We start from the raw sequence: 15,123 nt of genomic DNA, 5'->3' as shown, positions 1-15,123 counted from the left end.
GATGTCCACTACAATGTCCACACTCTTAGACAGAGCTCTTCCCACGCGCTGGTTCGCTGTGGTACTCTTTTTGTAAATGAATACCTTCTGCACTTCGATGAATACTTCACTTGTTATGTTATCACTGTCTTTGTTTTCCTATTTTTATTTGTTTTACAACTTGAATAAATGAAAATAAGTTTTCAGCAAACTCTTTCATTATCCGTGGTTTATAACGGTCAATCCGCCTGGCCATGTCTTTTGACCTATTGTATATAATTTTAACAACTACACCATGATTTCCCGAAACCTCCCTTCATACTACCCCCGTTTCAAGATGCTACAATCCATCTTGCACCCATCAGCTCCTCTGTCCCTTATCGTATTCCAGGCTTCCTGAAGAGAGCGGATATCTATAATTGTAATAGCCAGAAGGATCATCGACGTATTTAATGGATATCTGGTTTATATCAACCGGGTCAAGGAAGCAGGGTCCTTTGTCTGAAATATTTCAAACTGTTATATGGTATGGGAGGCCTGGTATAGACCTATGACTTCTGACCCGTTCTTGGAAATGAAATCAGAAAACATGAGGATGTTAGCAAAATGCCACCAATAATCCCCCTCTGCTAATGTCTCGTTGGATTTCAATTACATATTGTGAAAGGAAGGGCAATGGGTGGCGGATTAGCAGATTCAGATTCCAGAGACATATCATTTGCACAAGAGCAGTTTTGCGCATTCTGATGGTTGATTGGTTGATTTCATTCATTTTTCTTTAAAAAAATTTGATTGGTTGATTTCATTCATTTTTCTTTGAAAAATTCAGCAAAACATGAGCAATGGGAAAAGATTAGTTGCGTAGATATTAATGGGATTATAATTAACACAGATGGTCATTAAATTTATTTTTATTCCGCTGGCAATGTTTATAATATTAACAGCTAGAACTGCATGAATTATATATATATATAAATATATATTATATATAGATATATATATATATATATATATATATACATACACACACACACACACACACACACATATATATATATATATATATATATATATATATATATATATATATATATGTGTGTGTGTGTGTGTGTATGTATGTATGTATTATGTCAACAATGAGGATGGGGAGATGCAGGGATATTTTGTTAAAATTCATTTTGTATCTGTTGACCAAAGTAGGAAATAAAGCACCTGTCACTTAGATAACTCTGTTGGGTCGTAGCCACGACGGAAGCTAGCATGAAGCTAGCAAACTTTTCCTGAGAATAGAAAAGGTAACATTGTAGAGGTGGAATATATATATATATATATATATATATATATATATATATATATATATATATGTGTGTGTTTGTGTGTGTGTGTGTATACATATATATATATATATATATATATATATATATTGTGTGTGTGTGTGTGTGTGTGTGTGTGTGTATGTATGCATGCACGTATATATATCATATATGTATGCATGCATATGAATATATATAAATATATATGTGTATATGAGTTTATATATATCTTCTTCTTCTTCTTTCCAGCTTTAACCCATTTTTATATGGGGTCGCCGTTGTGAATGAGTCGTCTCCATCGATTTCTGTTCTGTGCATCGTTCTCGTTGATGCCTTTCCAAGACATATCTTCCCCTACACAATCACGCCATCTCTTTCTTGGTCTTCCCTTCTTCCTTCTACCCTACACTTCCATTTTCATCGTATGTCTTCCAACATGACGTTCCTCCCTCTGTAACAGGTGTCCATACCATCGAAGCCTTCCCTACTGTATTTTCTTTGATATTTCAACTACCTTCGTCGATCCTCTTATATTCTTATTTCTAATCCTATCTTCCCTTGCTACTTGCGACCTCCATCGCAACATTCTCATTTCTGCTGCATCCATCTTCTTCTCCTCTGTTTTCCTCATTCCTGTTTCTGTTCCATATAACATTGATGATCTGACCACCGTCCTATGAAACTTTACCTTCAATTTCAGAGGGACCTTCTTGTTACAGAGGACCCCTGATGCAGACCTCCAGTTATTCCATTCTGCCTGAATTAGATGTCCCACCTCTTGGTCCATGCTTCCACTATCCTCTAATATGGACCCCAAGTACTTGAACTTCTGTACTCTCTTTATTTCTTCCCCACCCAATCTAATGCTATTTCCACCATCCTCAGTAATACTGGAACACATATATTCGGTTTTTTATCTGCTTATTCTCATTCCTCTCTCCTCAAGTGCTGCTCTCCACCTCTCCAACCTCCCCTCCAACTCGTCCCTCCCCTCTGAACACAGTACAATGTCATCTGCATATATTATGCTCCATGGCACTGCTTCCCTAACATCCTTGGTTACTACATCCATCACGATGTTGAAGATGAATAGGCTAAGTGCCGACCACTGGTGTCATCCAACTCCTATCTCAAATCCATCTGTCTGTCCAACACTGCTTCTCACTCTATTATACACATTCCTGTTCATCTCCTGAATAATTCTGACATACTTTTCCGGTACCATCTTCTCCCTCAAACATCTCCATATTTCTTGCCTTGGCACTCTGCCATAGGCCTTTTCAAGGTCTACGAATACCAGATGCAGGTCTCGTTGTTTTTCTCTGAATTTCTCCATCAGCTGCCTTATGCAAAATATTCCATCTGTTGTGCCGCTTCCCTTCATAAATCCTAACTGTTCCTTCCCTATTCTCACCTCCTCTCTCAGTCTGCCATCTATTATTCTTTCCAAAATCTTCAACGTGTAAGATATTAGTTTGATACTTCTATAATATAATTACTGCATTCCTGGACATCCCCTTTACCTTTAAATATAGGTATCAATACGCTTTCCCACCATTCTTCTGGTATCTTTTCTTGTTCATATATCTATATAATAAAAAAATATATTTATATGCACATTTGAAACATTGTAATATTAAAAGCAATATACCATAAGATCCTTGACATCATATTGCGATAGCTTCCAGCTGTGTCTTCTAAACAGCATAGGTTCGAATTCCGCTTACGACAAAGAATTTCGTTAATGTCCAAGGCTTTCACTGAAAAGTGTTTCCAAAAATATTCACAAGTGCAGATAACAAGAGGTCTTTGTGGTTATGTTAGGACATAGAACTAGTGAATGTGACAGGCATACTATATATATACACACATATATATATATATATATAATATATATATATATATATATATATATATATATATATGTATATGTTTATATATTATATACACACACATATATATATATATATATATATATATATATATATATATATATATATATATATATATATATACATATATGACTGGTAACATGTCCTGTTACAACAGAATTCCATCTAATAAAGGGAGCCCATAAATACGCAAAGATATAGAAAGAAAGTACTATATTTTAGAGACTGCTGTCTCTCTCTTAAGGTGGGAAACGAATGAGAAAAGTTACAGAAAAGGCAGTATTTATATCTGTAGATGGATCTCTTGGTATAAATACCGTCTTTTCTGTAACTTTTCTCATTTGATTCCTACCTGAAGAGAGAGCAGCAGTCTCTCAAATATAGTATACTTTCATTCTAGATTTTGGCGTTTTTATGGACTCCTATTATATATATATATATATATATATATATATATATATATATATATATATATATATATATACATATATATTAACTTTATCACTTGTACAATTGTTCCGTGCATTTATAAAATTAATAACAGGTTCTCATTTAAACGATGGTATCATACGGAGATTCTATTCAGATCTTCCTTGAAATCTTGTGACTTTTTTTTGATAAAATCTCCTTGAGATATCCTCCTGATTGAATGAGGTCTTGTATTATATATATAATATATATATATATATATATATATATATATATATATATAATATATATATATATAAAGGTTTTTGCCACGAAGGAAAAAATGAAAAAGCGAGATAGCCGAGTACTTTCGGTCTTGTTCCTAAGTAAAGGGTCGGAACAAGACAGAAAGTACTCGGCTATCTCGGTTTTTCATTTTTTCCTTCGTGGCAAAAACCTTTATTTATACATAGCATCACGATTTATATACTTCGTGATCAAGTCATTCATATATATATGTATATATATATATATATGTGTATATAGATATATATATATTTATATATAGATATATATTACTATATCTATATATATATATATATATAATATGATCACTTTAGGACATGATCATTTTGATCATACATATCCTCAGGTGAAAAATAAGACCGGTTATGACTTTATTTCCATGCCATTGACTTGGAAATAAAGTCGAAACCGGTTAGGAGCTGTGGGTATGTGATATATGTATATATATATATATATATATATATATATATATATATATATATATATATATATGTATAAGAATACAGTATTATAATTAATTCATGTTATATGGTCAACAGTAAACAGGTGTTACGAAATGATAAATCAAAAAAGAATAAAAAGAACACCTGATTAAATAAACAAATGTTGATATTGATGTGAATACTTTCTACGTTTGACTGGCCATAGGTAGTTACAGGGGTTGAATTCTCTCCGTCATCGAAACTTCTGAACAATTTTATATTTCATGGAAACATTCTCGCTTCATTTTGAAATGCAATGCTATGACCAAGTCACAGAGTCGGTGTTCTGTTTGTTACAAATTCGTTTATTCATTTGGTGTGTCAAATATATTAGATGAAATAATATCACAAATTCTGACACAGAAACAGACAAATCCATTCATCGATCCTCATTCCCAACTTCAAGTGCGAAATGAAAGAAAGTATAAATAATGCTCAGAATTCAATGTCCAGTCATCTCAAAGGGCTTATTTTCTTCAGCGTGCCAGTCTTCATTGTTTGAAGCATCGTTTATGGTAATTGCTTTTTGTGGCTAACGATCTCTCCTTACTTTCCGTATCCTGCAACAAAAAGGAGGGAGATTTATTGTCACATGGAGTTATGGAACCAGGCTTAGTGTAAGACTGGTTTCATGAGGGCATGATGCTAAAAATTCATCTACAAATTATACATTTTATCTATGGTGCATCACTATGCCGTAACCAGAGATAATGAGTTGAAAGCCACAGTAATGTACGTATATGATACTCAATTTTTCCTTGAAATACTTTGGAAAAATACGATATCATATAAATTATTGTGGCTTTTCACTGAAAATCTTATATTTCTGTCTGATATCAAGGATTCTACGATTTTATCAGTTTAAATGCTTTCATTTCATACCTTGCCTGTGACCATTCCTTTCAACTCGTTCAAATATGACCAAGTCAAGTGATCCCACCTAACAATTTGATTTAGTTGAGAGCGTTCTTTGCGACAACTCCGATAAAATTAACAGTGGTCAATACTGATAAGATAAATTCAAATATTTTTATCAGAAAACTTAACCTAACCAATGAAATTCCTTATGGCATAACTATATTAAAAGCGTTTACCTAAGAAGTTGATTTTACGAAAATATATATAGCGGTCCTTTTTAACTGCTTCCTCCCCGTAAATTGGTGTGATCAAAGGCATGCATGTGCCACGGCCAAAAATATGTGGCCTGTTATTATTAAAATTCTCACGATAGAAATAATAGCTTTCGCTAAAAAAAAGGAAAATAATTTATACATAGATTTCTTGCAAGTTGTTTTATAGCCACCAATTATCTTCATCTGACTCAATCTTTTAAAACTTTAAGATGCAAAGCCTCAGCCAACGTGAGAAAATCGTTCGGTGGGTGGAATTTAGATTAAACTATGACTTCATTTTATTATTCAGTCGTTAATATAATTCAGTCTAACCAGATATGAAATTGCCATAGTCTTACCTGTGGCAATATGCCCTCCGCTCTCGCTCTCTCCCTCTCTTATGATGATCACTTTTCCTCCTCCTCTTCCTCCAATAGATCCTCCGTCTCCTCCATACCCTCCACTACCGTCGCCTCCCCCTGATAGTATGATGTGCCCATAGCTTCCATCATTACCTCCACTGCCTTCTCCATAACCTCCAGTGCTTCCTACATAAACTCCTCCACCTATTCCACTCCCTCCTCCATAATCTCCGCCTCCACCTCCACTACCTCCTCCATAACCTCCAGCATTACCTCCAGTGCCTCCTATATAAACTCCTTCACCTATTCTATTCCCTCCTCCGTAACCTCCATCATTACCTCCAGTGCCTCCTACATAAACGCCTCCACCTATTCCATTCCCTCCTCCATACCCCCTTTCGCTACCTCCACTACCTCCACCGTAAACACCTCCGCCATCTCCATTACCCCCTCCGTAAATGCCAGCACTACCACCACTTCCGTAGGCGCCTCCAAATGACCCTCCTCCCTCATATCCATTCAGTACAAAGGTACCTCCTCCTGCTCCATAACCTGCTCCCCCTCCATTCCCATAGATACCTATCCCTCCTCCTACTCCTCCTTCTCCATAACCTGCTCCTCCTCCATTCCCATAGATACCTATGCCTCTTCCCCCTCTTCCTCCGTGGCCGCCATCGCCTCCACCTGGCATAGCAGAAAAGAAGAATACAAAATATTGAAAATAAACAGATGGAAGTGATAAAGAGTGAGAAATAACGGAATCATTGCGAACTTAACCTTAGAAATTAAAAACGCAAAATTTAGTCTCATGCGACAAGAGAAGAGTTAATTTTGAAAGTTTTCTTTTGAAGATGAAAATGAATTGCTAAAATACATTCTGGAGCCATGCTTTGGAGTATGAAAAGCAACGATCTATTCCTGAGTTAACAGTTTCCTATGTGTGATGACAATTTAAGCTGCTGTTTTATATATTCATTATAAGATTGGTTGTACTTAGATTAGGTCAGGGTCTCCTTTGAAGATAAGTTGTAAATGAAAAGGTAGGAACAATCAGGAAATGCAGCTTTCTTTTGGTTCCCTAAATAATGAAAATTAATTTACGCTTTTATTAAATAGTCTTTAAATGAGAAGAATCAGCTATTGTATAATAAATGTGGTCTACAAGAGCGTTTGGGACTGAGAAAAAATAGACAAATAAAAGCGAAGCATAAGATGTCGAAAGCAAGCTAAAAATGAAATGCTAGTGTCATTGAAAAAAACCTTGAACAGAAGAATATCAGCTGATGATATTATTCATTTAGGAAAGCATCAGCTGCCTAAGCCTTTAACAGATAAAACGGAAATATCTCTGCCATTGACAGTAGCCTTTGAGGCCAAGTGTCAGCCATTGGAAAGGGACATCTAGAAAGGCATCAGCCACTGAATTAATCTTTCAAGGAAAAGCATCAGCCACTGAAATAGGCTTTAAGGGAGACATTAACCACAGGAAATAGTTTATAAGAAAGGTGACAACACCACTGAAAATAGGCTTTAAGGGAGACATTAACCACAGGAAATAGTTTATAAGAAAGGTAACAACAGCCACTGAAAATAGGGTCTAAGGGAGACATTAACCTCTGGATAAAGTTAATAAGAAAGGTAACAACAGCCACTGAAAATAGGGTCTAAGGGAGACATTGACAGCAGGGAATAGTCCATAAGAAAACTAACAGTCACTGAAAATAGTCTTTCACTGAAAGGCCCTAGCTTTTGACAATAACATGATTTAGAAGACGGTTCGTTACTGAAAATGTCATACAGTTACTAATTTCAGGAAAATGTAAAGGAGCAAAATAAATAAATAAATAATTAAAGTTTTATATATATATATATATATATATATATATATATATATATATATACAAACACACACACACACATATATATGTATATATATATATATATATATATATATATATATATATATATATATATATACACACACACACAGCATCTTACCTCCATTTCCTTTGCCTCCTTTTCCTCCACCTCCTCCATACGAAATACTAACTACAGTCACTCCAAGGCCTGATGACCCTCCTCCTCCTCCTCCTCCTCCTCCTCCTCCTCTTCCTCCGTAGCCTCTTCCCCTTCCTGTATGACCAATTCCTGTGTCAAGTTTGTAAAAAATCATTACTTAATATCTTGTCTATTCTGTAGAAATATTTTCTGAAAGTACTCAAATAGCTTTAGTTTTTGTTTTCGCCAATGTGGCGTTCTTTATTGTTTCATAAATCAACGATTTATCTTAAGATATATTTTTCCAAAGTTTTAGAGCGCTTAAAAACAATTTTACTAAATTACCTTATGCTCTCAAAGATCCTTTCAACAAAAAATTGTTTACTATCCAAGAAAAAGCTGCTTATTTGACTGAGTATATTATTTATATAAATCAACTTTTCCTAGTATGCCTCTTATTATTAAAAATATATTTACCTAAATATGACAGTTATTTTGCAAGAAAATACATTAGATAGTTTGCTTTCCCGTTTTTACATTTAATTTTATTTTGCAACTTATATTCCTTAATTTGGTGTTTATTTGTATAAAAATAGGATTTTTAATATACTACTCAGCGCACCACCATTCATTCTGTAAGAAGCATGGAAACTTAATTATATAATTATGGAAATCTCGAAATTAAGATGTCTTTGTAGGAAGTACTAGTTTCTTAATTAAAAGAAAGACACAGATCCAATCCAACTCATTTTGAAAGACTGAATGCGGTAGTCTTAGAAAAATCATTTCCAATTTTTTCATCAGAAATTTACTCCACATAAAATACTTATAAGAGCGATCGAATCATTTTGTAGTATTTTTTCTGATAATAAGAGAAAGGTACAGGTAGTCTATACTTGTATAGTTCCTTTTAAATTGAAATACATTTTTCAGTGACAAACAACCTCCCATAAGCTTAAGTTATAATTAACCGATGATAGAGGATGTTCCTTAAATGCCTTTGAATCTCAAAGAATTCAGCTCATTCAATAATGCTTGTCGCATAGGCTAATGAGACAGGCAACTAAAGTCTGCAGTTGATATTATTGAAGCTTTATCTTGCTTTTGACTGGATGATGTATTTGAATCGTAACTCCTGGTGAGTGGTGAACAACTTACTCTTCCACTAGTCATGATTATCTTCAATGGTCTGTACATATCTAGCAAGGAAAAGGAAGATGTAATGAAAAGTAGAGGGGTTTAATTGCAAAACAATCACAATCAAAAGATTTCCTCTTTTGAGCTAACCATAAGGACTTATGGTTGAATACGATCAGTGAAGTTACGTCAGGTTTAGATGGGGTAAAGCTAGGTTAGATTCGGCAGACTAAAACATGGTTAGGTTATGTTAGGTCAGGACTTGTTAGGCTTAGATTAGGTCATATGGCGGCAACAGCAATAAATCCATGCAAATTAAGACAAACTAAGGCAAACTTAGATCAAGTCTGTCAATCTAGGTGTAGGCTAGTCATTGGAAAATCCTCCTATTTTACATTTATCCTTCACTCTCTCAAATAAATACCCGCACTCATTCACATACCTCTTCCTCCTCCATGGCCTTTACCTCCTCCCCCTCCTCCCCCATAGCCTCCTCCTCCTCCTCCTCCTCCATGGAGGAACTTGAAGAAACCTGGAGTAGCCAAGGCCACCCCTACTATAGTCAGCAACACGGCAGCTCGCTAGAAAACAAATTATATACTAAATCAGTCTCCCATGAAAAATGTTATGAAGATTGATTTATCATCGTCGAAATGCTTGCAAAATGAGTTTCTCTACATTATTTACCGTCTAAGAATGCAGTGCGAATTTTGAGAAAAAGAGAAGTAAACTACATACAATAAATTCCATGTTTTATATATATATATATATATATATATATATATATATATATATATTTGGCTATTTATTTATAATTAGCGGACTGCGCTGGATTTATTTATCAGTCTACCCGATTGTGAAAATAAAATCACGGGCAATACGTGACTTGCATATCAGTCAAGTCTCCAAATCATCGTGAAGAAAGCATTGAGAAGATATCTGGAGAATTTCTTCATTTCCAGTTCAGCAGGAGTCGATTTAGCCAGAGCCATTTCCTTTTCCTTGAGGGTGACCTTCTTTCCCCGGCTTTTTACTCGACGTCGATTGCGCGCAGCAGACTGACTAGATGTTGCCGTCGCTTTTCAACAGAGTCATGATCATGATTTATTGCTCGTTTGTTTTGGCTTTTCAACGGCGGGAAAAAATCGAGTCGAGAGTCGCTCGGATTACAGGAACGAAATTGCTCCGTCGTTCAGGCCAACAACATGCCTTCCGAAATGACTGGCGGTATAGGTCATTATTCGGGGCCCGCCGCTGTTTCTGGGGAAATTAAAATATTGGGAGTTTAAAAGGGGAGTTCTTTCTCGAGGCATGTTTAGTAGACTGTGACGGAAGGGTACTCATTTTTTATGCGTGTAGTACGTTTGTTTGTATTTTGAATGCAGTCGGATAGGTGTGTTCCCTGTTTGGTTTGCTTACTTCCATAAAGGGGTCCCTTAATGCATTATATATAAACACCAAATAATATATATATATATATATATATATATATATATATATATATATATATTATATTGGTGTTTATATGTATATGGGTGTGTATAACACACCCATATATATATATATATATATATATATATACATATATATATATATATATATATATATATATATATATATATATATATATATATATAAATATACAGAGAGAGAGAGCGAGAGAGAGAGAGAGAGAGAGAGAGAGATTGTACACACATCAGACTGAAGCATTGGCATAAGGGTATTACATGGCTAACCACTTCACGCTACTGAATTCCTTTACAAACACCTCCTAGGTGTCATGTTATCGTAAGACTTCGTAAAGATATTATCGAGATATCATCTGGTAATATCATCATTCATTAGCATTTTTACGCGGCCAGTCGAATTATTCGAAGGACAAGAGATTGGATGCATCGATAATGAAGAGGAAACCTCGTTTTCTTTACAAAGTCCTGCGTCGGTGACCCTGGCAATTGTAACGCCAGATAAATCTTCGTTGGACAGTCTTAAAATGCGTTTTCTATCGATGCTTTCGTTCTCAGCATCTCTTCTCGGCGATGGGGTGACGATGATATTGGCGTGATTTCACTGTGCGCTATATTATTTGAGACGGCAAGTACGCATATAACAAATATTAGACATTGTATTATGCGAATACGCATGTATATACACACCTATATATAATGTACGTATATATAAAACTGTTTATGTTGCCGTTTCTAGAAAACCTCAATTCAATAAGGAACAGGATAGACGGAAGATATGGCAACATTGCAGACGTTATTATTTCTGAAATCATAAAAGAACTCGGTTGTGCCTCTTTATGATTTAAGAAATAATAATGCCTGCAATGTTACCACGTCTTCTGGTTATCCAGCTCCTCATTACATATAATATATATGTATACATACATACATAAACACACACACGCACACACACACACACATATATATATATGTGTGTGTCTGTGTGTGTGTGTGTGTGTGTGTGTGTGTGTAAGGGTGTGTGTGTAATTATACATACAACTTCATTCAGCATCAAGCGTTTGCACAAGGTGGATGGCTTGCAAGACAAGAAAGGCCTAGGATAGCTGCCACAGTCACACTTAGACTTTTGAAACGCGGATAAACCTCACATAAAGGAACCTTAAACAGAACTAGTCGTTTCACGCACCTGCTCTGGAGGCTTTCCAGCAGCTCGTCGAATCTCCCTTAGAACACTGCACCACTCATCTCAAGATATATATATATATATATATATATATAATATATATATATATATGTATAATATTACATATTATATATATATATGTATATATATTTATACTGAATATTTCGCTACAAGCCTATATGCAAAGGATAGTTTCTTTAGTAATAATCGTACCCAAAAGAGTGCGACGAAGTCGAGAAGTTAAGGAGTTATTGTGGACTTATTAATATATATATTATATATATATATATATATATATATATATATATGTGTAAATATATATATATATATTATATATATATATATATATATATATATATATATATATATATATATATATATATATATATATATAGTAAAACAAGGAACAAGTATGTTCTGTGTAACATATATAAATATATTAACGTTAAGCAGTTTTCCCCTGAGAGAGAACGTAATAGTCACTGATATGATGATATTATAATCTATAAGTGCTGAATCACGGAAAAACCCTCTGAATGGCTGCTTCATTCACCTACACTGAGACTCCTCTATATTGTAAATACTCTCGTAGTTCTTGGGTACTAAATCAATTCATCGTTTTCGTCTATTCTTTCTACATGACCAGACCAAGTCAAAACACTGATCCACTTTTTCACCTACGCTAACCATTTGACCACTTTCTGGTATCTCCACGTTTCTGACTCATGATTTTACTTCACTTGCACTGTGTTCTTAGTTCATTTCAGCAGTTTCACCTCTTTCTATAATATTCAGCAACCACACTTCACTCCACTAAATAATCTCTTTATATATTCTTACCTCGGCTTCGCTTGACAAGCTCACTATCTTCCGAGTTCTTACTCTCAAAATCCTTAATGAATCTTTCGGTTCACACCTTCCGTCATTTTCAGATTGATATCCTTCGCTTCATCCTCTTGGCTTCCAGTTATCTCATACCTTTATCTTTCACATATTAATCTTACGTTCCTTCTCGTACAAACACTTGTACTAGTTTTATCATTATCTCTTCCTTATCCCAAATGGGTATTGAGCGTTCTGGAAACGTTAATCATTCAACATTGCACTCGTTATTCATTTGCTTATCCCATAACTTTGCACCTAAATCTACTGTGCTTTCTCTGACTTCTTGCGCTGCCCCGTCCATACAAACTTCGATCAACCATCCAAACATTGCAAGCATTCCATTCTGACGACAAACCTTTGCATTGAACCAGTCAGTCTTATCGTCGACATATCCTGTGCCACACATGGCCGCTATCATAAACATTAAGATTGAGAGAGAGAGAGAGAGAGAGAGAGAAAGAGAGAGAGAGAGAGAGAGAAAGAGGTATTAAAATAAATTGATAATTGAATAGAGATAGATCAAGTAGTTTATGCGTAAGCTGAGAGAGACCTTACCTTACAGACCTTACATCTTGTTCGGGTTGCCCCAGGTCCCTCAGTGTGAGGCACCTCTAATGTCTACCAGAGAGTTGCTAGTACATCTTCCGGTATATTTTGCATCTTCCAATCTTGGATGGTCTGGGATGCAGTTTAGATATTTGTCGAGCTTATTCTTAAACACATCTACGCTCACTCCTGATATATTCCTCAGATGAGCTGGCAACGCATTGAATAGACGCTGCATTATCGATGCTGGTGCGTAGTGGATTAATGTCCTGTGTGCTTTCCTTATTTTTCCTGGTATAGTTTTGGGCACTATTAATCTACCTCTGCTTGCTCTTTCTGATATTTTTAGTTCCATGATATTTTCTGCTATTCCTTCTATCTGTTTCCATGCCTGAATTATCATGTAGCGTTCTCTTCTCCTTTCTAGACTATATAATTTTAAGAATTGTAGTCTTTCCCAGTAGTCAAGGTCCTTAACTTCTTCTATTCTAGCTGTAAAGGACCTTTGTACACTCTCTATTTGTGCAATATCCTTTTGATAGTGTGGGTACCATATCATATTGCAATATTCAAGTGACTACGAACATATGTTTTATAAAGCATAATCATGTGTTCAGCTTTTCTTGTTTTGAAGTGCCGTAACAACATTCCCATTTTTGCTTTACATTTTGCCAACAGAGTTGCTATTTGATCATTGCATAACATGTTCCTATTCATCATCACACCAAGGTCTTTAACTGCTTCCTTATTTGTGATTGTCTCATTATTAGGTCCCTTATATGCATATAGCTTTCTTTCTCTGTCTCCATAATTTATTGATTCAAATTTATCAGAGTTAAATACCATCCTATTTACCTCTGCCCAATCATATACTTTGTTAAGGTCTCTTTGTAGAGCGCTCCTATCTTCATCACAAGTAATTTCTCTACTTATTCTTGTGTCATCTGCGAAACTACTCACTACCGAATCCTTAACATTATTGTCTATGTCTTCAATCATAATAACAAACAGTATTGCAGCTAACACCGTACCTTGCGGCACACCGGATATTACCTTGGCTTCATCCGATTTCTCGTCGTTTGCAATAACTATCTGTTTTCTGTTGTGTAAAAATTCTTTTAACCATCTTCCTACTTTATCCACGATATTGTGTTTTCTAATTTTCTTCGCTAATATATTATGGTCTACTTTATCAAAAGCTTTTGCAAAGTCTAAATAAACCACATCTGTTTCATTTCCGCTTTTCATATTTTTGAATATGTTCTCACGGTGGACTAACAGTTGGGTTTGTGTACTTTTTCCGGGTACGAAGCCATGTTGTTTTCCTTTATTAAACAAATTATTTTTTATTAAATGTTTCATAATATTTTTCTTCATTACCCTTTCATACACTTTCATAATATGTGATGTTAGACTCACAGGCCTATAATTACTTGCCTCTAGTCTTGATCCACTTTTGAAAGTAGGGGTAATATATGCTAATTTGTGCTCATCATAAATCTTGCCTGTATCTACACTTTGTCTTAATAATATTGCAAGTGGCTTTGCGATAGAATGAACTACTTTCTTTAACAAAATAGCAGAAATTCCATCAGGCCCTGCAGCAGCTCCATTTTTAATTTCATTAATAGCCTGCACAATATCAGCTTCATTAATATCTATGTCAGCTAAATATTCACTATTTTCATCCCTTACTTCTATATCATTATCTTCATTATCTATTCTAGGGGTGAATTCTCTCTTATATCGTTCTGCCAGTATGTTGCAAATTTCCTTTTTTTCATTCGTTAATCTCCCTTCAATTCTTAGAGGGCCTATTTCTATTCTTCTTTTATTCATCTTCTTCGCATATGAGTATAATAGTTTGGGATTTTGCTTGATATTTAATAGGGTTTTTTCTTCCAAGTCCCGTTTTTCATTTTCTTTTGATTGTATAATCTTTTGTTCTGCATTTTCTATCTTACTTTTTAGTTCTATAACTTTCCATGCATTTTTTTTTTTGCTAGACCTTTTTTCCACTTTCTGATTTTCTGGAACAAGATCCTTCTGTC

The 15,123-nt window shown here is 34.9% G+C and overlaps 1 protein-coding gene across 1 annotated transcript; it reads right to left on the bottom strand.

Moving 5' to 3' along the window:
- Positions 1-4,427: 4,427 nt before the first annotated feature.
- Positions 4,428-12,932, bottom strand: LOC135209309 (uncharacterized). The gene is made up of 5 exons (XM_064242014.1): positions 12,882-12,932; positions 9,432-9,570; positions 7,853-8,002; positions 5,852-6,538; positions 4,428-4,940 (listed from the first exon to the last, which is right to left on the bottom strand). Exons 1-5 carry the CDS (start codon positions 12,930-12,932, stop codon positions 4,927-4,929), a joined length of 1,041 nt encoding a protein of 346 aa, XP_064098084.1. The 3' UTR covers positions 4,428-4,926.
- Positions 12,933-15,123: the final 2,191 nt, after the last annotated feature.

The sequence above is a fragment of the Macrobrachium nipponense genome, chromosome 37, assembly GCF_015104395.2.
Source record: "Macrobrachium nipponense isolate FS-2020 chromosome 37, ASM1510439v2, whole genome shotgun sequence".
NCBI lineage: Eukaryota > Metazoa > Arthropoda > Malacostraca > Decapoda > Palaemonidae > Macrobrachium > Macrobrachium nipponense.
The sequence above is the reverse complement of the archived record's forward strand: the minus strand, read 5'-3'. Positions and strand labels throughout refer to the sequence as shown.